We start from the raw sequence: 26,384 nt of genomic DNA, 5'->3' as shown, positions 1-26,384 counted from the left end.
GACAGTTTTTTTTTGGACCCAACATTAAACAACTTGTGTCCCTGCCTGCTGATGGTCCTTGAGGAAAAATATGGATTTTGTAGAACTGGTGCTTGTTAAGAGAGGATCCTTGTTCACTGTGGGTGAGGTGGAGTCACAATCACTCCAGAACCAGAGCCCAGCCAGCCGTCTACCATGCCTATCACGGACAAACTTCTTGAGCCCACCACAAACCCAGAGTCTGTGTCCACCACAGAAACTGAGCCAGAGACTGAGCCCATCTTCATCATGGAGCTCGAGCCCAGCAGGAAGTCTGATCAAGTGCGAGAGCCAGCAACACGATCTGTTCCTGTGGGCATTCTCGTGGAGTACCAGGGCATGGATTGGAGCCCCGCCCATAGTCCCACTGCTGAGGGTGAGCTGAACTTGGTCATTGCAAAATTATTTGAGGAATTTGAAGAGGTTATTCTCCAAAAACCTCCTGCTGATCCTGCCTAGCTCTAAGTCTCCTGCGTCTCTGCTGGTCCTGCTCAGCTCCAAGTCTCCTGTATCTCTGATGGTCCCATCCAGCCTCCCTCTCCCACCTCCTCTACCTTAAACAGCCAGTTCCTCTGTCCTCCGCTGGCTCCCTTCAGTTCCTCGGCTCCTCTGTTTACTCCACTCTGCTGCATGGATCCACCTCAAATCTCCCGGTCTCCAGCTCCACATAAGAGAGGCAAATAGTTCCCCTGGCTTTGCGTCAAGCTGCCGAGCCAACCACTTCACTCAGGCTCCACTGGGCTCCCTCGTCCATCTGGCTATGCCTTGGTCAGTTATCGCTCTGCCTGCGTCACAGACTTCTGGCCCTTCAGCTTCCTTTGTCGGGCTCCGCCTTGGTCCTCAGTCCCACTGGCTATGCCTCAGTCCTCCGGCGCCCTGGTTCCACCTCGGCCACTTGTCACCGTGGCTCCATCTTGGCCTCCAGGACCTACGGTGTCGCTCGGTCTCTTTGTCTCTTCGGCTATGCCTGGGTCTCCAACTCTCCTGGCTCCGCTGCTAGTGGTCAGACACACTGACTGGCTCCTCCCTCCATCGGTTCTGCCTTGGGCCTCCGTCCTGGATGTGATCAAGGTCTTCAGATGTCACCTCCATCCACCATCTCCTGCCTGGCTCCCCCTCCTGTGTCCGCCTGTCTTCAGTTATTTGACCACTTCCAGAGCCCCTACCCTTTTTCACCATTAAACTTTGTTTATTGTTACGGTGAGGACATGTCTTCTGCAAGGGGGGTTTAATGTAAGGGTTATGTTTAGTTTCATTGTGTTTTAGTTTGGTTTTCCCTGTTCCTGTTTGCCTGAGTTCTTATTCATTATTTATTGTCAGGGTTTCTGATTGCTTTGTGCACCTGTTTCTTGTTCAGTCTGTTTTCTCCTGTGTATTTTATCATAATGAACAAAATGTGTAAGAACCAACTTCCGGGTTGGGCTACAAAATACGTCATCACTAAAGCACTCTAAACTCACGGCATTGGTTGACCCAATGTTGCTGTTGGGCTGTTGTGTTTATACTGAAATGTAAGAAGAAAAACGCATCAACCTTTAAATTTAGCAAATCACAGCTTATTTGAAATAAAATTTACTTAAATTTTTACATACACTTAAACTTAGGTTTAAAACTTTCTAGGACTTAAGATTTTTAATAAAACTTTTAGTGGTCTCAAATACAGTAGAAAACTTAAATTGAAAATAATCAGGCATTCAAAGCTCCTACAACACCGTTTTTGTTGAAGGGAAATACATGGACTCAATATAATTTAAAGTTGGCTGGAAGCTGCTCAATATTTTATTGGCACCAAAGCTTATGTGTGCAGAGCTCAGATAATTCAGCAGGTTTCACAAAGAAAGCCTTTGCGAGTGTCAGGAAGGGGATTTCTCATCCCTCCTGCGAGGGGCTGATATGCAGAGCCTGTGCATCTGGACCAGACGACCTATCTCTGGGATTTGTCCTGTCCTTTCAAACCTGAGAAGATCAGTCGTGAGATGGAATGCCAAATGACACAGAGGCGACCGGGGAGGCTCCTACAGCGCTAAACAGATAAAAAGAATTAAACGGAACTGGTCACAGATGTTCCTATTGCCCTTTTTAATTTCCCAATGCACATTGCTGGATTCACTGTCAGTGGCATTGAATGTGTTCTCCTGGTATGGATGAAGAAAAACAAAATAGCTCGCACTAACAATGATCACAGTATACTGTGATCATTGTTATTGCGAGCTATTTTTTTTTTTTTGGTCTCAGATAATGAACCATGTAAGGGAACAGGTTTATTTCTAAATATTTTTTCTAAAAAACTGTATTTATTCACTCCATAATTTAATTTGTGTCAACTCCATCAAACACACTAAAAAGCATGCTAATTTAATTTAATCCATCCAAAAACAATGTAAAATCTTATATAGTATTGGTTTTCAGTAAAGGATCTAAATCATAATTATTTTTTTGTTTGTTTTCACACTATTATGATTTACACAGTTTCTAAATTCCTTAATTCTCATCCATCCTTTTAATATTAAACATATATCACCAATGTTCTTAAGTATTAAGACATACTATCATGTAGTTCCATTGATGTTTTAACATTTTTACATAATACATTGAAAAAGAATATTACATTTCTTTCAAAATTAACAAAAAAATTCACATGACGGTGTAAAATACTAATGGAGTTGACAAATACTGACGGTGTTGACAAAGGTTGAGCCGAGGCCAAATATACAATATATGTAAATTGAATCATGAAACAGCAGTAGAAGAATTCCACATATGCAAAAAAAAAAACGTATTAAATCACATTATACAGACTTTTTGAGAGCACTTGTCAACAATCAGACATAAAACCTGATGGAGTTGACAACATTTATTATTTTTTTCCGCTTAACCATGTGTTGTACAGTGGAGAAATTTATTTTTTTTCCTCAGTTGTAGCTGACTTAATTGGAATTGATATGTTAAAGGTCCCATGGCATGAAATTTTCATTTTATGAGGTTTTTCAACATTAATATGAGTTCCCCTAGCCTGAATATTGTCCCCAAGTGGATAGAAATGTTGATCGGTGTAAAACCGAGTTATGGCTGTCTTTCTCTGCCTTTGAGAAAATGACAGGCCAGACTAGCCAATCCTGAAGCCTCCTGGTTTGACGTCCAAGCAGGCACGGTTTCCTCCCTTTCCTCCGCCCAGAGAATCTGGCACGCCCATGCAAACGCTCGTCGAGAGATCATTGCATCATTGCTTGTGAACGAGTGAACGCTGGCAGTTTCTCAGTGTTTGGATGTACAAATGAAAACAGAAGTCTTTTTTCAGTTCCTTCTGATCTGTGATCAGTGATTTCTGATGTGTAGCTAATTATTTATTATTCATGCACACAATGTGGCTTCTCTCTCTCCAGACAGAACGGTGTTTTCGTGTTTTATATCTTGTGAGTCAGTGTTTTTGTACGTCCTCGTCGCGTCTATCGGTTCTAAAATGTGCATACAGTCATGAGTTTCTGCTCAACATCAGCAGAGATAAACCTCACACACGCCGAAGCTCGGCCTTCAACATCCCCGACCCACAGTACTGCATCTGGCCCACAGCGGAGGCACCAAACGCGGCGTGAGATTAAGCAGAAGGGGGGTAAGCTTGAGCATATCCGGGCTAGCCAGCCTAGCCCCACAATAAACTGGATTACATCCGATTACTGCTGTTGTGTCTTTGTTTGCGCTGTGTACTCAACGCGCGTCACTGGCGCTTTTATTTTATTTTAAAAATAATGCTATTATCAACACTTACTTTTAACTCGTTCATCTCGACAGCTGTAATGGTACTTTGCATGTGTTACAAAGTTGGTAGAATAATGATGAAGAGACGGACTCGGTGTGACTGTTTATTCAGAACTCTCATATACAAACACAATAAACTCGCGCTGACTGACAGCGCTCTCATAACTCAGTAGTTACTATAAATAACTTTGTTAGCAATCGCTGAGCTCAGTCTCTGATACATTAGTGATGTCCGGTTCGCGAACGATCTTTCTTTTGAACCAGTTCTTTTTAGTGAACCGAATCAGTTCACCAAATCGGACTGTATCGTTCTAAACGGTTCGCGTCTCCAGTCAGCGCTGATCCATAATTTACTAAAGTTACTTACTTTCTGACATGAGTGACAGTCCCTCCGACTAGAAATAGACTAATAACCTAAAGTATATGCTGTAACTAAAACAGTTCAGACATGCTGAGAACTGATATGAAGTGAACTCAGGTCCATCCGTCTCCCTGGCAGACTCGTGCCTGCTCGTGCCTCGATAAACCACGCCCCCTCCGCTCATATAAAAATGCAAAGATGTCAGCCAATCACAACAGTGGGTGTTTTTACTGAAGTCTCACAGCAGACACGCCTCTTGAAGCAGGGCATTCAGCCACAGGGCAAACAGCAGTATAGAAAAAATGCCTTTTATTTCTAAATTATGACATTTTATGATGTAAAAGTCATACTAACAATATAAGTACAGCTCAGGAAACATTATAAAATAATAGAAAAATGCCATGCCATGGGACCTTTAAGGCTGTGACCTCAGAGACTTCAATATTGTTTGTTTAAAATATAAAAAAATCTATAACTTTCAGGACTATGTGTCCTACTGTGAGATCCACAATGAGCAGGAAATAGTAAGTGCTCCTCAGAGTTAAAGCTGCCCATGACACTGCCTGATTTATTCAGAATTATAAAAAATCCTGACAAGAGTTGACGCAAAGTGAGGACACAACTTTTATAGCAATTTTTTAATGGAAAATTAAAGAAATGTACTTGTTGTATTTTTTGATATCTTAAAGATCTCTGCCTTTTAATGTAATGTGTATTTTTAAATTTGTTGCATTTTTAAACACTTTGTTTGGCAGTTTTACATTGTGACCTCATGCTGAGGACAGGTTAAATTACATGTATTTCCAAGTATAGAGTGCGCTTTTAAAATAATACTAAATAAATTATTTAAAAGAATAAGCAATGAATGTCCTGTCCTGAGTATACAAAAACAAAACCAAGAACAAATATATATAATTTGTTTTTACATTGAGGATTAATTCAGGGATTTTTGTATTGTTGTATATTTAACAAATCACAGTGTACAATGTCAAAATAATCTGCATTTTAAACGACATCTGTGTGAACGTCCTCTGTCTGGAGATTTAGATATTCTACGACTTTCAGCAACTATCTTTTCCCTGTGGAAGCGAAATAAGACTTGACATTACAGAGGACAATTTCACATTTCATTTCTGTTAGCGTTCACATCTCTCTCTCACGTGTTGACAAGTGGAAGATGTGGATGAGCGGGATTGAGGATGTTTAGGGTGAAAGACGTGGGGTTGTTTACGGTTTGGAGGTGGGAGACTGGGTCAGTATGGGCCTGTGGAGGTGGGAGACATGTTAAAACCCTCGTGCCCCTCACACTCCTCAGCCCCCCTCATTGAAGGCAGTGACAAATGGCTGCCAGAATATGTATTTTAAAATAAACTGCCAGTACTCCTGAGGCCAAGTAGCCCAAAGCTGCTCTGAGTCCAGAGGCATGAGACCCTGACAGACCTGTGAAGTCGAGGTCTGACCTTGGCCCACTTTCACTCTCGGCACGAGGGAATGACAGAACTCATGGAGCAGGAACATGATGATATTCAGGAAGTGAATATCTTGTATTCAGCCTTCTAGAAATAAATGTACATTTATCTATATTTGTTTAAACTTGGTTTTAGGAATGGAGCCATTGAGTCACAAATCAGTCAAATAAAGATGTGGTTATTTACTGTAACATATCAATCTGCTTATGTGTCTCTATAGCACAAAGTGGTTTTGCAATAATATTAATTGTTATTAATCAGAATAAATTATAATTTTATAAAATTAAATATAGTTATTTTTGTGCCAGAAATCTAATTCTTTACATACACTTTAAAAGCCACAAAGTGTTCTTTAAATGTATTATGGTACCATCTATCTCTAAGGACACATTTATCTTGTGTACCTTGATTACACTACCATTCAAAATGTTGTTTTTGTAAAGACATTAATACTTTTATTCACCACAAATGCATTCAATTTGTCAAAAGTGACATTAAAGACATTTAGAAAGTTTTCTATTTCAAATACATGTTCTTTTATATATGTTCTTTTGAACTTTCTATTCATTAAAGAATTCTGAATGTAAAAAAAAAAACTACCACATCTTATACAAAAATATTAAGCAGTGTTTCTTGCGCAGCATATTATGTTAGAATGATTTCTGAAGGATCATGTGAAACTGAAGCCTAGAGTAATGGTGCTGAAAATTCAGCTTTGCGTCACAAGAATGAATTACATTTTAAAATATATTAAAATATAACTTATTTTGAATGGTAATAATATTAACAGTATTTCTGTTTTTACTGTATTTTGATCTAATAAATGCAGCCTTGGTGAGATTAAAATACTTTTTTTAAATATATATTTTTTTATATTAAAATTCTAAAAGATTTTATCTGAATATTGAACGGCAGTGTATATTTGCAGAAAAAAAAACCTTATGGAAAAAATACATCAGGATTTACTCAAAACACTGCAGTATTTTATTGTAAGCAAAACACATGCAAAATGGAATAATTTGTTAAGGGCTGAATTTAAAATATCAGGCTACGAAAAGATGTGATAATGGAGAAGAAGTGTGTAAAATCTGGATCAAAGTTGTGGATTGAGTTGACTAATGCCAATTGTGCCCTTTATAGATGTGATATACACTGTGTATCCATATGTCCTTTACTCTACTAAAATGGTCCCTAAACATAAATTGGAGAACAAGAAAAGCCTTAAACCCTGTAAAACCTTTATAAAAACAATACCAAAACAGAGAATCTCACAAAATACATACTGATGTGTTTCAATACTGTTCAGTGAGCAATACAACATTTATTGATGATAATCATGTCAATTTTGAGACAAAGTTTGTGGGAATTGTGGCAGAAACCCAAACACAACAGTCTGGACTTCAATGCTTCATATGGTACATAATCGTGAAGTCTAATAATGCATTTATAGCAGGTGTGGTCAAGTCTATTTCACAAAATATATATACATTTTCACAATGGCAACCATCAGCAAACTAGAGTTTGTGTACTTTTGTGTCATAAAAGTATGTCATTCAAATAACGGATGACGAATGTTTGTATTTTCATATGGATTAGCATGATTATCTTCAAACTATTACCAAAAAATAAAAAATAAAAAGGTGTTTCAGAATGTCTGGATAATGAGAGCTAAACAAAGGCTAAAAACAAAAAAGAAAGAAAGAAAAAGATTCATCAAAGCCATTATTGAAGGCAAAGGCAATGAAATATCGGTCACATATTTCTGTTTCTTATACATACATAAGCTACTTTCAGTTTTTACATTTTTGGTTTTGATAGTGAATAGTGATGAACCTTCCCAAACATTTCCCCCCCAATATCCATTAAAGAGGTGGAGCATCTTCCTTTTTGGCAATGTTTTTGTTAGAACCCGTTTTACAGAGTACAAATCAATGGGGGATAGTATGATATTAGAAACTGGTGTCATATTAGCGATACATAAACATCAGAGCAGAGACGATCGACCGGCTTCACTACAGGTCAGGGTTTGGACCTGTAGCCGCTGAACTGATTTCTGGGTTCGGGGGCAAAAGGGTCCATATAGACTGAACGGTTGTATGGCACTTTACCTGCATCAACACAGCTAAGAGTGACCGTCGAAATGTCCAAATCGTATTAACTTAATGACTTCCCCATTTAAATGGATTCTGATTCAATGTACTGCAAAACAAACTTCATTACCCGGAGCCCTGACAGACAGGGATATATTTTCAACAAAAATTAGTTAACTATTGAATTTTTCAAGATAATTTTTTTTTTTTTTCAATTAGGCAGAAGCGCTACATCAGTCATGATTTCACAATGGAAACAGTGGCTTCATCTATACAAATTGGCCAAAAGAAATGAGAGGAAATTTCTGACTTCCATACAAATGCTACAGAAAACTGAGAAAAGCTCATTATGTTTGAACAGCTATGAGCATGATATTTCATATTCTTTTACATTCTTTACACAAAGGATTTTGGTTACCAGCGACACTCAGCTGTAATGTTAAATGTACATTGCTTGTTTCTAAATCTGTACACTCACAGTTGGCTCTCATACTTGAAATTACAGGGAAAACATCAAGATGTCAGGTTAGCATTTGCTATGGCGTGGCCTTTTGATGAAACCTTCAAGGTTTTTTCTAGTCAACGCAACATAATAAGAAACATAATAAAACTAATACAACCAATTCAAAACAATAAAGAGCATTAGTGCTTGTTTTTTCCATGATTCGGGGTAGTAAAAGACACCAGTTTGTATAAACCAAACAAATATATTGCTCTTTATGTCAAATTCCTTCACTTAAGGGAGAAAGGGAATAAGGGAGCGTTTGAAAGCAATCTGAAGTGAAAGCGGGGAGGAAATGTCATTATAGACCATAATGACTTGATGCTTCCGCCATTTCCGGAATCAGTTACATTTTCATCGACTCGCAGACGGTGTCCTCAAAAACAAACAGAGTGAGGAAATGACTCCAAATGAAATCTACGACAACAGAGTTGTTTGGACTGCTCTCTACGATAAAAGCAAGCATTTACCTTTATCTAATGGACAGCTTTTAATGCTTTTATGGGGAAAACATGATAATCAGCTTTCAAATGGTCAATGGAGTGACCTCCACACATCCTACAGTATTTCACGTTTTATACAAAGATGTACAAGAAAAATCTGTTTTTATAGGGCAAAAACTGTCAAAGGAAATACTTTAATATAGCTGAATTGGTATTGGAGCGTCTTTTGAAAAAACAAACAAAAACAAATAGTCAATATATCACTATGAACAAAATATGAACAAAAGAGGCAATAAAAATTGATCGTACCAATAAGGAGAGCTTCCTCTCAAGCAATATAACAAGTGGTATCTGTTATTTTGAAGAAAACAAAGACTGTTGTTTTCTCATTTTTCTTTTCTTTTCTTTTTTTATTCTTCTTTTTGCTGGGAGGTAGAATGAAGCATTTAAATTGAAACACAACGACTGGTTGTTCCAACATTAACAATAGCCTCATAAGACTGAAACAGTCACAGGTTAGTTAGTCCCCCTGCGCCACCTAAAAGACACTGTGAAAACTGTACAAACACATCTTTTTTTTTTTTTTTTTTTTTTTAATTCATAATTGTTTTCTAAAATCTTGTAAAGTATCCCAAATGTTCCAGGGTGGTATGGCATGATTGTGTATGACCATGTGGGACGTTAATCCGAATCTGCGGAGGGTGGATCGCTGGATTTTTAGCGAGAGCAGTCTGAAGATCCCACGCTCTTTGAGGATGGATGGTGCTGATCAGTTGGAGGTGTCAGAATGGACACTCCCGGGTCCTTCCGTGGGCGAGGTCACTGAGGAGGGTGTCGGGGCGTCTTGCCAGCCGCCGTTTGCCTTTCATGAGGAAAAAGCAAAAGACAAAATGATGAAGTGTACTGTATATTTCAAAACACAACACTCATCCGAATAAAAAGACGCATTGCGACCGGCTATGAACCCTGTCGTGAAATCCAAACGAGAGCGACTATAATGAATTCCCTCACTATAAACACACTTTTGCATGAAGTGAGGCAGTAAAAAAGGAACGATGTTATGCTGCATATTACGAGTCATAGCGAGTCATTTTCAGAACAAGATTTTCAAAAGACAGATGATGGAGGAATCAATTATTGCAAATTATCACATTGGCTAAAGGAATGAAAGTATAATGGGCACCTAAAATGGAGGCCATTTCATGTCCGGGAGACAGGTTGCCTAAAGAGCATTTGGGGCATTAATAGCAATTTCCATGCCATCAGAAAAAGGACTAGAAATGGGCTTTGGCAGCCTCTTATTTTCCCAGCCTGTTATTTTAGATAGAGGCAGTCTGTAATCAAAAAAGAAAGAGCAGAGCGAGGAGAGAAAAAAACTTTTCAAATCTTCAGCTTTGGTGACACCCCATGTCTATTTCAAAGGCGTAATTACAGCGCATGGGCGAGAGGAAAGCTCCCCCACATAAATGCTTTATGTCTCAGGCCGTCATTATTCACATACGAAAAAACGGCGAATAACTTATTTGGGTGGAGAAGGAAAAACATCATGTTATTTAAGACAGTGAATTCTGTCTTAATGTAGCCAGAGAAAGTGTCTCAATCTTATTTATCACAGCATTACGATGCAAATGTTTGTGATGCTGATTTCTTCTTTTTTATTTATGGTTACAGGTTTTCATGTACAAAATTTTGATCATTTAATTAATATTGAACATGAAATCAATCAAGTTGAGATTTATAAATCTTTAATAGAAATGACTGCACTGAAAAGCGTCAATTTAATATTTGTACTTTAATATGGGACAAAATTTTAACCGCCTCGAGTCGGGCGGTCGCGCCGGCACGATCGGCTCTCTTTTTTTCTTATCAGTGCCAAAGAGACTCAAATAACTCTGTCGTTTTTTATCATTCAGGCAAGTGTTATACACCATTATACACCATTTTGTGTACAGTCACAATGAAAAAAAAATGTTTTGCTTTTTGCAAAATAAAGAAAACAAACATGATGCGCAATCTGCAGCCTCTCTGTCAAAGAAGTTAATTCAGATAGTCTTCAGAAAAGGAACTCTAGCTTAGTGAATACTTGGCTCACAAACATAAGACATATTTCTAAAGAAACGTTCCTTGATCTTTTGACATGTAAGAGGTCATTGTATTATAATAAAAAGAAATCCTGTATGTTTCAGAACTCAAAACTTCTTTGTTAACTCAAAAACCAAGCTGCCAAAATTACTCGTGTCAGATTTATCGCATTATTAAACACATTCTTTGCATTACAATCTTTATGATTCTAACACTAAGAAAGTGTGGATGAACTTTAATTTGAACAAAGCTCCAGTCAGATCGCATCAGTTAGACACTGTTAGTTAGTTTGCTTCACTTTACTGCAGATTTGTTTTTAAACAAGACACAGTTCGGCGCATGCTTTTCAGAGAGACTGAAAATAAAAGATGATGCAGTTACGACTGTTGGATCTGGCAGTATTATGGGGTTAAACAATGGTACATTAATTCATTATTCCATTTACACAAAACACTGCAAGTGATCTTATGTCAATAATAACTGTCGTAACTCCAAGTACTTAAAGGGATAGTCCACCCAAAAATGAAAATTCTGTCATCATTTAGTCACGCTCAAGTTGTTCCAAACCTGTATAACCTTGACAGATCTCGGCAGCCATTGACTACCAAAGTGTGTGTGTGTGTGTGTGTGTGTGTGTGTGTGGTGGGGGGGGGGGGGGGGGGGGGGGGGTAACTATGGTAGTCAATGCTGCTGAGATCAGCTTGGTAACAAACATTCCTCCAAATATTTTCCTTTGTGTTCAGCAGAAGAAATTCATACAGGTTTGGAACAACTTGAGGGTTACTAAATGATGACAGAATTTTCATATTTGGGTGAACTATCCCTTTAAATTTGATTTGCCACAACCAGGACTTGTACATGTTTCACATCATTGGCAAATGTTTCAACTATGTAACAAAATATTTTTCAAAACCTGACGTTCGACGTGTATTTGCGGGGACATTGAAAATTATTTGCATTTACTTCCGAGGCTTGAATGCTGCTCGCCCATCAAAGCGGAGTGTTTGAAACAGAGGGTCAAAAACATGATAGGAAATAGCCGTCACTTCTAAATGAAGATGTTTTTGATGTAAAAATCTTGATAACAATATAAGTGGACTTCAGAGAACATTATAAAAAATTTTAAAAGCCGTTCATGACGCCTTATAATATTGAGCAATTACAGACAATGGCACAATTGATAATTGCTTATTAAAGCAGTCAAGACATTATATTCCAAATCTAAGTGAATAAAAGCAATTTTCAGAATAAATGTCTTTCCTGATTTTGTTTAATTCAGAAATATTTAAATTCAAAATCTATGTGAATAAAAGACGTGTTCAGATAAAATGTCTAATCAGATTTCATTTAATTTGAAAATATTTACATGTACAATGTAAGTGAATAAAATATATTTTCAGATAAAATGTTTTATTTCATTCAAAAAATCTTAATTAAATCTTATTAAATATTTCTTATTTAATTCAGAAATATTTTATTCTAAAGGCTTCAAATATTTATTTGTATCATCCTAAGCCATCCTGACAAAAACATGCTCTCCGTCAGCCATAGATGGCACAGAAGTGCTGGGTCACTTCCACAGGACACACGGCTATTTAGAGAGACTGTGTTAGTGTGTTTGTCTTTTTTTCTTTTTTTTTCCCCTTCTCACACTTTGCTGGCTCCCTGTCAGTGCTGTTAAGGTGGCAGATGTGTGATATGACCAATGCACTTGGATTGCTGTCCCAAATCTCTACTCAGCCCTCCCTTGAGACTGTCTGATCAATTTCCTCTGCTGGCGACACGGCTTGTCGCTGTGGATTTTACATGCTGGCCTCTGCCGCTTGCGTTCTCACTCTCTCTCTCTCTCTCTCTCTCTCTCTCTCTCTCTCTCTCTCTCTCTCTCTCTCTCTCTCTCTCTCTCTCTCTCCCTCTCTCTTAAACACTCCTCCCCCAGTACAAAACTGATGGTTAGAGCTGCTCGTCTCCTCTGGTTAACACAATTCTTTTAATGTGCGCTCAAAACTGTGGAGGACATAATCGAAATCTTTCAATGAGTTTGATGATCAGAAAAGCAACTGCATCTGGGCTTCTTTGATGCTGGTGCTGTTTATGTGGCTGAATCAGCTTTGGTAACGCTGACACTGATTTCCGATTTACGGTCGCCTTGGTGACTGTTGCCAGTGTGCCTATTACCACTGGCACCACTAATCAATATGGACCAGCTAGAGGTGAGCAGTGTTACCAAAACACTATAAGCAATAATAATTGTAACAATATATATATATATATACATTTGAAAAATTAACTAATTAATCACATTTTTTTTCTGTAATTATTCGCAATTAAAAACATCAGTTTTTAATGTTTTTATATTGTCATAATTTCACAGTTACTCTCCAAATTAATGTAGAAACAACTTAAAGACATTTTTTTTTTAATGTTTGTTGTAATGACATCTTTTTATGAATGAAGGTTAGTATCACTGATACTAATACAGCTACTGATATAGATTTTTTTTAAGATTATTGATAGACTTTCAACATATCATAATTGAAAGATATAGCAATTTCAACATTTATTAGTCTTTAAAAAATTACTTTTAATTTAATATTTACCTGCGGCCTTCCTGGAGGTAGAAATATAAAGTTAGGAAAAGGTAGGAAATATACAGAATATAGAGTCTGCATAGCATAAATAATAAATTAAATATAGATTCAACCTTATTAAAGCTACAATTTTCTCTGTTACCTTTGTTTTTTAATAAACATTGATGACAGACATCACAGCAACTGGTTTATTAGGCTGCTGTCGCTTTAAGATCTGCCACTGCCGAACATGACACTGATCTGACGCGCTGTCACGCGCATCTCATTTTCTCACAACTCTTTAAGTTCATTTAAGACTTTATTTAAATCATCCAAGACTGCTCTTATGAGGATACGCAACAAAACTGACATTTTGGCGTAATTGTGTGTGTTATTGTTCGTTCAAGCGCAAAAGAGAACTCAATTCTGGTGCGCTGTCTGTGAGCACAATACTGGCGCACGTCTTTCTGTGCATCATGTGTGTCTCACATAGACAGGACATTCAAAGACAGGGTGTTCCCTTTTGTTTTGTCGCGATTGAATGGTTTTAAAGCATTTGCATGAATAAGAGTGTGATCATATAATGTAACACTAGCCAAAGGACGACAGAAAAACCTGATTCTGCATTAATTGCAATAAATATTTTAATTGAATAATAATAAATATTTATTAATATATATATATATATATATATATATATATATATATATATATATATATATATATATATATTTTTTTTTTTTTTTTTTTTTTTTTTTTGAATATATAATTGCATGAGTTAACATTAATATATAGATATTACACTGTATAAAGATATTAATATATGTAAACATCAGTTACAATGGTAGAAAACAAACTGTGTAGTTATGAATTTGGGACTACTGATTTAAAATTCTTGTATTTTATATATACAATAATAAGAAGAATAGCAACAAAAAGAAAAAAAGTGGAGATCAGGTTAGAAAGTATGAAGCTTGCGATGTCAGACTTTGAATGCCAACGCTTTATGGCAACACCGCAACACCGGCAGATAAAAATAAACAGTACTTAACAAAAGTGCGCATCAAATATGCTAAACACAGAGCACAAACACAGAACCAAAGAGTTCTGTTCTAGCGCGTCACACGTACGTTCGAGCGTAAAGCGTTGGCATTCTGACATTGCAAGCTTCATACTTTCTAACCTTATCTCCACTTTTTTTCTTTTTGTTGCAAATTTTCTTCACACATGCACATTTGAGTTTCTTCTTTTCCTTTTAATGGCGGTTAGCAAACCTGCTTGAAGGTGCATATCGCCACCTACTGTACAACACCTGCATGACAGCTGACGTAATATAAAGAATATAGCTCAGGATAGTTAATACGATCAGTTAAAAAATGCTTAATTGGCACCATCAGGATACTTGAGATCAGCTTGGGATATCCCTAATAACAATATTATAATAAACAAAACTATTTTTATGTTAATAATGAGAAATGTTTCTTGAGCAGCACATTAGAATGATTTCTGAAGGATCATGTGACACTGAAGGCTGGAGTAATGATGTCATCACAGGAATAAAGTACATTTTAGAAATATATTAAAACAGGAAACAGTTATTTTATAATGCAATAATATTTCCTAATGTTACTGTCGGTGAGCATAAGAGACTTCTTTCAAAACAAAACAAAAAACATTTTTAAAAAATCCCCAAACTTTTGAATATCAAGCTAATGGCACTGGTCTTGAGAATCAGGTACAAGAGCAAAAAGAAGTGAAATTGATGAAATTGAGGAGACTAAGTATGGACTTACATTGATGCCCTGTGGACTGTATATCTGACTGGCAGCGAGGCTTTCACTGTATCCGCCTGTCTGACTGATAACATGGCGAAGAGTATCCACCTGCAGACAGGAGAACACAACACAAACAAAAGACAGGGTCAGACAATACCCATACAAAACAAAGATGTTTGTGCTGAGAAAAGGTCACCCTGATATCAAAAGGATATTGGCAACCAAAAAGGTCATGAAATGTTGAATGAAATGTTTGTGCTGCAGATATCAAACACAATTTGTTCCTGAACTGAAGAGAAAATAAACCCATGTTTACAGTGTAATTAACAAATCATGTGAATGTGTGAATTTAGAGAATTAAATTTGATGAAAAATTTAAACCATAAATATACAAATTATAATTATATATATATATAAGGGATGCTGATTTAACACGTTCATTGAATTAATTAGTTATGGAAAAATTATGCATTTAACACACCCAGCCCAGACCTGATGTAGGTCATCTTACATCTTACATTTACATTTAGGTCATCTTACAATTAGAACGCCCTAAAATTCAAGATATCAGGGCAAAAAAGCCCATGTATTTTTGTCTCATATATATATAAGCAATATTAAGCAATATCACATGAGTAACGAGCACAATATCACACGAGTGCTGTTTTTGTCCCGAATAGCATGAGTACAAATGTGATATTGATTTTATACAACAGTTCAATAAATGAGAAGTTAATACTGTGTTATATTTTAGACACAAAATTGTCTGTTTTGTTATGATTTCAATTTTGCCAACAAAAATATTACCTGTAAAGCCACAGCTAGCCTAAACATTTATGTGTAATACATTCTATGTTGAATCAAATCAAATATTTCTTTCTAAAGCTATGTTTTGTAATATCTATTAGATGCTTACTTCATTTAACACAATAATGACTTTAAATGATCTTTTGGGGGTAATTTCGCTGCCAAATTTGATGTGGAATTAACTTGCAATTAATTATTTGGGACATCATGTAATTAATTAGAATAAAAATTGTAATCGCTTGACAGCCCTAATTAAAAACAATATATAATGTATATTATATATATATATATATATATATAATATTTGTATCAATTCTATCAAAACACACGAAAATAACCTCATGTGAAATCTCTCTCATGTAATTCCTGCACCACATGAACTCATTTCAGAAGATTTCCTCTGGGATTCCAGCACTGAATATTCATGAAGCACCCCGAGCCTTTGGAGAAGTTGCTTCGTTATGGGAGAAAAACATTATGAACGTCATAAGGGGACAAACCAAAGCACCCTGTGTTTGGATGCTAGCGTGCCGGGCAAGGTCAGGCAGCCACGGTGGCGGACGTGACAGCATGACAGATACGCAATCCCGCTGACAAGAGCTGTATTGTTTCCAAGACTGTCTTTGATGGTCTATTCATTTGGATGTTGACAATGGCCACGAAGCAGTGTACAACTGCTGGAGGCAAACTGTAACCCCAGTCCGTCCTCAAGGTCAGGAGGCCCGTCATGTCAGCACTGGCAGAGCAGAAATCTACACGCGTCGGACACTAAGATGAGCGGGCTGGAGCTGAGAGATGAACTTTGTTGTGACAAGGATATACAACAAGATGATGACTATTTTATAAGTTATGACAGAGACGTACCATTCGGTACTAATGGAGAAGGTTCCCCTGAAAATATGGGCTAACACAAGAACAAATGATTCGATTTCAGGAACAGCATGTGCTTTGCTTGCAAAGGGGGTTCGGCGAAAAGCAAAGCTTAATTAACAAAAGGACTCCGCCAAAAAAAAGGCAGAAGCACTTTTCTAAGGTTCCTTTGTTAGAAATTTAATAAATATAACAAAGGAATTGGTGTACTAATGGATCCAGGCCCACTGGGCAAACTGCAGCCGTGACATGATTTTGAGAGCTGGGTAATAAGGACCGCTATTACGACAGCACAATGTGTGATTGGGTGTAATTGAATGAAATTAGTTACGGTTATCTGCCCTTTCTCTCAGCGGTACTCCCTACCTGTGACTGAACGTTGGCCCCCACTTGGCCCCCCTGGTATGAGTCCCCATTCAGAGACTGCACACTCATGAACAAGTCCCCAGAGTTCATGTTAAAAGAGCCAGCAGAACCTAAGAGGAAGAGAGGCCGAGAGAGAGAAAGAAAGACAGGGATAGATAAAGACAAGAAACCGTCATGCAACAGTAAGACTGAAGTAAGGAGGGTTAGTAGTGCAGAGCTGTTACTTTAAGTAAGGGTTCTATGCTAAAAACCTCACAGGCTTTGTTTCAAATGCCAGATCCAAGCTCAGAGTGAGTCAAGAGAAATGATGATTAATATTTACAGTTCATTCAATATCTAAAAGTACCTAATATTTCTGTTAGCTTAGCAACATGCCAAGTAACTCTTTGGAATTAATTTAGGGCTGTGCAATATGGACAAAAATATATTCACAATATTCTTCCATTTCATTCAATATCAGTATTTATCACAATATTCATTTCAAACCATTAATGGGGGAAGGAAATGCATTCCAGGTGTGTGTCAGACCTTAAGAATGAACGTAAACATAGTTGTTCATTAACTACACCGAGTAAGCTATACAAATTCATTTAAAAATCCATTTTATAACCCCCCCCCCCCCCCCATATTCTGTTTTCAAATTTATTTGATTTTTTTCTGGATTCTGTGTTTTATGATTTAATACACATTTCTGTTAAAAATGGTGTCTACAGAAAAAAAAACATAAAACCTTAATTTAATTAATATTTTAGTATGCAATAAAAATATTACAATTAATTAGTACTGTTACAAAGAACTTGTACATTGTATGCAATATAACATGGATGAAAAAATATCTTGGTTGTGTGATATTCCTTAAAAAGGAAAAAAATACATTATTATTACTTTGAGAAGTACATTTGGTATTGGTACAGTGTAATTATATATTTAAGTACGGAGTAATATTAATTAACTACATGCACTTACTATAGGGTTAGGGTAGGATTAGGGTTTGGTTGAGGGTTAGTTGCATGTAATAATGCATAATTTACTGTTATTACTATGGCAAGTACATGCAATATATGTAACAAGGACACTGTAAAATAAAGTGTTACCGTACATTTTAATGTACAATAATATTTAACTGTCACAAATTGTTCAAGAACTTTCTTTTTTTGGCGGATTGACGTGAAGACCTTTGAATTTCAGTGTGTATTTGACAATAGTTTTTCTCAAATGAAATACGAGAAAATATGGTGAGAGGAAAACAGTGAGCATCTCATGTGTTTGGGTATGTGTAGTAGATGAAAGTGCCACTCATTCACACAAAGACGCACAGAATATGCAGACTTTTTAGCGATACATGATGAGGGCTAAATATAGAAAATTACTCAACCGTTTATCATCAATAATATTGTGGATTTATTTGATATATTTATTGATAAATAACAATATTGATTTATCACCAAGCCCTAAATCAATTGTCTAGTGCAGTCTCCAGTGTGCTTCATATAAGCACTACACCTTTTTAATGCTAGAGGACATAATAAATCAGTCCCTTTCTTTTCGATTAGGATGCTGTCTATATAGACAGCAAGGCGGCTCACTGGATTTTGGAACAGTCCTGCTGAACCTGCCTAAGGTTGTTTACTGTTCTCAGCCTGGTCATGCCAGTCTTTAGCTGGTTGGCCAGTACCCAAATCCCTCTAAAACCAACGAAACAGACCTGCCTGACCATCTTGGCAAGGCTGGGTGACTAGCCAAGCTCCTTAGGCAAGTTTAAGCTGTTTTGTTTCAACGGGGAGAGTTCTAATGTAGTCAAAAGTCACAAATGTACATATTACATTTTAATGTGTGGTCACATTTAGCATTGTGGGTGAAATCCCATCATTTCAGTTGTAATTCAACATTCTGGGATTTCACTAAATTTCCCCACACAGGTTTCTCATCCGGTTCAAGTTGGTCATGATGATTTGCAGAATTGATCAACAGAAAGCTGCATGGTTTGAAAGTGACTTCTGTGTGAGAAGACACTTTTATGACAACAGACATATCACAGAAATGTTGCTAATGTGCATGCACCTTTACCTTAACACAAAAACCTATAATAGCTATTAAAGTGTTTCTAGAACAACAATGGGTGAAGAAGGATTATTAATAGTACAGTGATATCTAAGATGGACCGTACAGTTACACGGCCACAGGCAAGTCATTCAGGATGTGCTAATTGAGTCACACAAGGAATCAAAGAATGCTATTTGCCTTTTAATGGAGGAGACGACGCAAGATGCCCTAGATGTTTAAGAGAGAGCAGGGCTTAACTTAATTTCCGCTTTAAAAGCTGCAGGGCACTAATCAAATGTACATGGACCTCTAATCACTTCAAGGCTATATGACAAAAGGCTTGACCATCTCTTCATAATGACATCCAGGAGGTCAACCAGACAACAGTGACCAAGCCAGCTGGTACCTTAGGTGCGTTCATTCCAGATAAAGCAAAATATCATTTTAGCCAAATAACTGTTAAGTCAAACTGGTAAAATTGAAAAAAAAAGCAGAGAAATTGATGAGTAAAAGGTGATTTTTTTGTTTGTTGAAAAGCGAGAGTTTTGTACGAGCTGTGCTGCAGGTCAAGCTGCTGATGTAGACAAAGAAGAGGAGGACTTGAATCTCTAACAGAGAAACATTATGGGAATGCTACAGTAAAGAAAGTGTAAATAAAGGTAGGCAATTGTGGAATATTCAAAACATTACAATGTTGAAATACATAGATCAGGCATGAAACTCTACGAACACCAATTGGTTATTTCAACACCATGGCACCAGCCAATCAGAAGTACTTCCAAATCGACATAACCATATATAGCCTGCAATCGGCACACTGCGTGATATGAAAGCTCCTGTCACCCCCCATCCTCCCCAGTGCCACCTGTAGAGATCTGTTATGGGGGTTTTACCATTTCTTGCAGCAGCCTTTCCTTTATTTGTAATTTTGACTAACCTGAAAAAAATGATTTTATTTGCTCAGCAGCAGCAGCGTAGCAGATCTCGTCCACCAAAATAAAGCCTACACTCTCAGAAAAAAAGGTACAGTGGAGGTACAATTTTGTTCTTTGAAGAACAAAACGTATAACTGTACCTTTAAAGATACACAATTGGTCCTTAGGGTACAATTAAACCATTGGCAGGCAAGTTCGGTCCTAGTGAGTTGCTGTCCTGCAGAGTTTGACTCCAACCCTGAAAGAAATCTATAGAAGCTCTTATTGAGAATTAACAGTGGTTTAGATGTTGGTTTTATTGAATATATTTGGTCACCATTGTGGTGATGAGTGTTTTCTTTAGTTGGGCAGTTCGACTCTTATGCGAGTTTGTGGTTTTTGTTACAGTGTTAACAAAACACAAAATCTGCTCAAATCAAAAGAAGCCATAAGCAAAACTTTTCATGAAGAAAAATGATTGACTAAACTCATCACTGACTAAAAATATAAATAAATAATATTCACAAACAATACTTTCTTGCCACAGATCAGGCATTCTGAATTTTGATTTTTAAATACATTCTAGGGAGAAAAAAGTTTAGACACACACAGATATCAAGAATCAGCATATGAATCTCAACAATGGTGACATACTTAATGCTGAAATGCATGCTGGGAGACATGAGTTTTATACTGTGGTGGCTTAGTAGGGTTGGAGCTAAACTCTCCAGGACATCAGCTCTCTAGGACCGAACTTGCCTACCCCTGACTTAGAGGTACAAAAATGTACCCTTAAGGGTACCACCCCAGTGACGGACACTTGTACCTTAAAAGATAAAATTTTGTACTCTTTTTTTTTGAGAGTGTATGTATATTTCATACTCCATGCAAATAAATGCTGGTTGAAATGTATTCAGTCTGAGAGTTGTCGTGACTGAACTTCTTTTTTGCCAGTTGGTGACATTAAAGTTGGCATTTGTGCACCATAATTATTCTAAAAACTAGTTGGAGACCAATGAAAAACAAACACATCTGTTGTTTGTGTGTTGATTTACTGCAATACTCACCAGCTGAATTTGGTGTGGAAGGCGAGTTGGCTTGGCTGCCGTGGGTGGAGACGTTGGTTGCGCTAGCAGCAGTTCTGGCAGCGTACATGTTAGCTTCTTCTTGGAATTTTCCAATGTTTTTCTTGTATCTGATTCTCTTATTTCCAAACCAGTTTGATACCTGAGAAAACAAGAATTAATGGTTAAATCAGAATTCAACTTTAATGTTATTTGATAGCTCTTTAGTTTCTTTGTACTACAAATGTCTAAGCATTCATTGTATTCTGTGTCACTGTTTTAAAGCATTCCTTCATGCATCAAGCTGTATTAGAGTTCAATAAGTTACAAAAAATGTAATCTATTCGGTGTGTGTGTGTGCTGGTATATGTGGTTTATAAGGACACAAATGTGTATAATGACAGGTATTACAACATAAACATGGTTTATGAGGCCACTTCCTGTGTCCTTGCAAACTAAATGGCTTAAAAAACATATTAAACATTGCTTTTTTGAAATTCAAAAAAATGCCAAAAGTTTTGTTTTATGGGTAGGTTTAGGGGTGGGGTCAGTGTAGGGGGGAAGAATATACGGTTTGTACAATATAAGAACCATTATGCCTATGGAGAGTCCCCACAAAGATTGCGAATCAGACGTGTGTTTATGTGTGTGATTGTAAAGGTTTTGTTTGTAGTATGGTTTTGTATTTGTGAACAAACTTACTGTAGCACAAGACAAATTTCAGACTTTGTCTGACAAAGTTAGATCATCATCATCATCATCATCATAATCATCATCATCATTATCATCATCATCACTGTATGAGGTGAAGGTTGGTGAGTCTCACCTGTGAGACTGTAATGGAGCATTTCTTTGCCAGCTCCTCCTTGGCCTCCTCGCTGGGGTATGGGTTGCTTAGGTGGGAGTAGAAGTATTCGTTCAGGATCTCTGTGGCCTGCTTATTGAAGTTTCTCCTTTTTCGTCTAATGGAAAATGACAGAACAGAAAGAGAGAAAGAGAGAAAGTGAGAAGGAGAAAGAGAGAATGAGAAAGGGAAAGAGCAAAGCCAGCTTTATTCAGAAGCTACAGTGTTCAGAAAGTCCTTCGCATTTGAACCAGCTGTGTGAGATACTCATAAAATTTATTTATGTTACCTCATAAAATGTATGAGATACTTCCACAAACACACACACATATACACTCATACAGACCTGGCATCAAGGAAGCGGGAGCGCAGGATCATGACCGCCTCGCAGGTACTCTGTTTGAGCTGCATCTGGATGGAGCTGAACTTGCGATGGATGATGCTCACCATACGCTCGATCTCTTTAGGGGAGATGGGCCGAGTGCGAGACTGCTCCCTCAGCAGGTTCATCACATGGGTGGTGAACTCATTACACGCCTGAACATGCACAGAGGGGCGGCGCAAGGATCAGTCTCTGTGCATGTAAACATAACTACAGGAGCTGCTCTCCTGGACAAATATCCTATCCTGAAGAGAGTATGTGTCTTTCTTTGTTATTGTTTTTAAAACATTTACATTTACAGAGGTCAGTCTCTGAAATCCAGACTCACCATCTGTTCTCTCACCTGCTCATACTTCTCCAATTCTGTGTGGTAGATCTGACGGATCTGGGACAGCTTGGCCCTGTAGTCTGAGTGTTCGGCCGAGTTATCGGACCCGGCGCCACCTGCAGCAGCGGCGGCAGCGGCAGCTGCAGCGGATCCGCCTCCTTTCTCGGGTCCGGACACGCCCTCGGCTAGCAGCATGTTGTCCAATCGCATGAGTTGAGCATCTGGTGGCTCCTCCTCCTGAGCTCCACGGATACTGAGTACTGTCAAGAAGGAAAGAAAGAATAAAAACGTGAGTCATTTTTGTACACTCAACTGCTAAAAACAGTTCTCACCATCAAATTCACTGTAGCCTCTTCAGTTTGCTGACATATTATACTGTTTATCATCATATTAAACAATTTCTCAATCCAACACTTAAAAATGATAAGCACATAAATATGTAATGTGTACAGTTTTTCACAATTGCTAAGACACATTTCTTGAAACCTTCACCCATTTTCTCACAACATTAAACACAAAGCCAAATCTTCCAACTACATTCACGAAACTTGTCCGGCAAAATCAAACAATCGGCTCAAAAAAATCATACACACTTCAGTCAATATATTAACACTACAGGTCATTCATCGGACACTACATAAAAAAAAGGAGAACACAGTATCCTGAGCAAGAGGTTACAGAAAAAAATTATATATTGTACACAGTAAACTACATCTGCATTGTGTAAAAACGTATAGTGACTGCAACTAAGTAAGGTGAATAAATTGTATACTGTATGTTCTGCAAGTATAGCATTGTATCTATTGAATATTGTATACTATTGAATGTCTGTATATTCAGCACTTGCATACTGTAAAAATACAGTAGTCTAAAAACAAAAGCCCAAAAGGCCAAAGAAAAATCTAAATAAAAAAGCATGCTACATTCATACTCAAAAATGTTGTGCAACTGCAAAATAAAAGTCATTGAGATATTCATTCTGCCTTAGTATCATGTCTTCAGGCTGCGTCCCCAGCCTGAGGACTTGGTTCACATCACAGGCAATGTTGTCTCTTGCCAGACAAAGGAAAAAGCCCTCTGGTGTGCCGGATCCTGCCTTGACAACACTCTCCACACCTTGCTCTTTCTCATCCTCATCCTCTTCCTCCTCATCCACCTTTCAAAATTCAGTACACATGTGCACTCTGGACTGGCTTATATTTGGTACAGTTGGTTTGATCATTAGAAACAAGTGTGAACAATTTTAAACCATTGTGTGTATTAAACGATGATAGCTGTGCTGTAGTTGTGTTTAGTTGTGTTTTCGTGAGTGAGAATGTCTTTAGGTTCAGAGAATGGGGTTTAGTGTCTTAGCAATTGTGAAAAACGTTAATATGAGTGACCTCCATAAAGTAAATGTCTGCAATAAAATCAACATAATAACATCTCATTGTCTCCTTATGAGCTTTCACAGATCTTGAGAAATGATATATGGCCTCATTTTAATTGCTCTCTTCTTTGTGATTAAAAAACGTGGAACTATACACTGATCTTGGCAGGGCGTGAGATAATAAAACCATAATTTCATTGATTTGCACAATGATTTAGAAAAAAATTATTATATCAGAGCTATTTTTGGTTCTTGATCTTGTGATATTTACCCACTGATGAGTAAAAGCATTAAATTATTATTATTAAAAGCATTACACGAAATTATTACTAAGATCATTACCCCCCACACTGCTGTATTTTTCTTTATTTTCATAGAACTGTCAGGTTCTCTGGAAATCTTTCTTATTTCCAATTTAAGTTAATTTACCATGAATCTCTACTCTTTGAATCTCTATGATTTTAGGACTACACATATTTCACTGTTTATATTGACTGTGTTACAAAGGTACTCAGTCCTGTGCATTAACATCTACATTACATTCAACTCCAGTGCAGGTCCAATTATCACCTTATTTAAATGTAAAATATGGTAAAAATGATTTGGTAAAATATGTTAACAGAGCTAAGAGTATGACACTGTTATTGGTAGCAGAACGTATTATCAAATTAGCAAGAAACAAACATGCAAAAAGTGGAAGATGTTTAGGATTCTGTGTGGGTCTGGTTATTACTAAACAAAGAAAATAAGATTTTATAAAGACTCTCAGAGGAGTTTTGTCCGTGCGGTGCTATTACAACATGATAAACTGTTGTATCTTTGTGTGCCACTAGATGTCTCTCCTTCTGTTCTGTTCAGAGACAGACAGCAGACAGAACCTGCACAAGCCATTGATTCAACAAAGAGCAACTTGAGACAGCATACAAATCCTGATTTACAAAAAATTTCACAAACAACCATCCGCACATTTCGCTAGAAGACCAGCTTGACAATAAAGATCTACAGCAGTAAACAATGCTAGAATGCAAATAAAACCAATACTCCTTGTATAAAACAACAGTTCTGTCTTGGTTACAGTAATATTGGATGCCAAGTGGTGACCAAACACAGTGTCAATATTGCTTATTTGAACAGTAACAGCCTTTTTAGAATCAAATTTATATATACACACATGCACACTAATGTTCAAAAGATAGGGGTCAAATAGATGAGGACCACAAAACCAGTCATAAGTGGCACAGGTATATTTGTGGCAATAGCCAACAATACATTGTATGGGTCAAAATTATCGATTTTTCTTTTTCTTTTCTTCGCCAAAAATCATTAGGATATTAAGTAAAGATCATGTTCCATGAAGATATTTAGTACATTCCCTACTGTAATATATATATAAAAATATATATATATATTATTAATAATAGGTGTTGCTAAAGACTTCATTTGGACAACTTTAAAGGCTTTTCTCAATAAAGGATTTTCTCAATATTTAGATTTTTTTGCACCCTCGGATTCCAGATATTCAAATAGTTGTATCTCGTCCAAAAATTGTTCTATCCTAAAAAACCATACATCAATGGAAAGGACCCTTTTGTGGTCCAGGGTCACAAATACATACAGCCTTTGAAAAAAAAAAAAAAGAATTACCAAGTACCAATTACTAAGAGACTGTATGGAAATACAGCCCATAACATTCAAAACAAAAGATATAGGAAGCGTTTCCCCTTCTTTTTAAAAGTTGATACTATTCCAACTATATGGAAATATATGATTTGTTTTTATTTGCAATAAGCATTGTTTTTTTTTCTCTGTATTCATGAGTTCACACTTAGATATAATCAGATATAGTTTAAAATATGCGTATTTGGCGTGCTGTCCGAGGAAAGGGCTCCAAGCTCCAAGCTTTGGCCTAAACACGGAGCACCATTTCTGTGACCCAATCAGAAAAGGTGGCAACCCACCAGTTAAGAGCTGCTGATATAATGTGACCCATATGGCTTATTACATACACCATATTGCCAAAAGTATTGGGACACCCCTCCAAATCATTGAATTCATGTGTTCTAAACACTTCCATGGCCACAGGTGTATAAAATCAAGCACCTAGGCATGCAGACTGCTTCTACAAACATTTGTGAAAGAATAGGTCGCTCTCAGGAGCTCAGTGAATTCAAGCGTGGTACCATGATATGTTGCCACCTGTGCAATAAGTCCATTCCTGAAATTTCCTCACAACTAAATATTCCATGGTCAACCGTTTGGGATATGTTGAATGGACTTGAAAATGTTGAATACTCCATGGGCAACATTCTTATGTGGTATAATAACAATGTGGAA

General features: G+C 37.2%; 2 protein-coding genes across 6 annotated transcripts in view; both read right to left on the bottom strand.

Annotated features, from left to right (window-relative positions):
- The window catches only part of LOC307127360 (uncharacterized protein), an 866,317-nt gene that overhangs the window by 447,656 nt on the left and 392,277 nt on the right, over positions 1–26,384 (bottom strand). The window lies entirely within an intron of this gene.
- The window catches only part of pbx1a (pre-B-cell leukemia homeobox 1a), a 76,021-nt gene continuing 56,544 nt past the window's right edge, over positions 6,908–26,384 (bottom strand). For 2 of the 5 annotated variants that reach the window (XM_079818516.1, XM_079818517.1), the window contains 6 exons: positions 22,697–22,941; positions 22,318–22,508; positions 21,954–22,089; positions 21,131–21,290; positions 15,082–15,171; positions 7,907–9,501 (listed from right to left, as the gene is read on the bottom strand). In XM_079818516.1, the coding sequence (XP_079674642.1) occupies positions 15,125–15,171; positions 21,131–21,290; positions 21,954–22,089; positions 22,318–22,508; positions 22,697–22,941 (779 nt within the window). In that variant the 3' untranslated portion in view covers positions 7,907–9,501; positions 15,082–15,124. Of the gene's footprint in view, positions 9,502–15,081; positions 15,172–17,106; positions 17,217–21,130; positions 21,291–21,953; positions 22,090–22,317; positions 22,509–22,681; positions 22,942–26,384 lie in introns of all 5 variants that reach the window. The other 3 variants (XM_079818514.1, XM_079818513.1, XM_079818515.1) reach the window with 3 other exon arrangements.

This window comes from Gobio gobio, assembly GCF_949357685.1.
Source record: "Gobio gobio genome assembly, chromosome: 6".
In the NCBI taxonomy this organism is placed as follows: Eukaryota; Metazoa; Chordata; class Actinopteri; order Cypriniformes; family Gobionidae; genus Gobio; species Gobio gobio.
The sequence above is the reverse complement of the archived record's forward strand: the minus strand, read 5'-3'. Positions and strand labels throughout refer to the sequence as shown.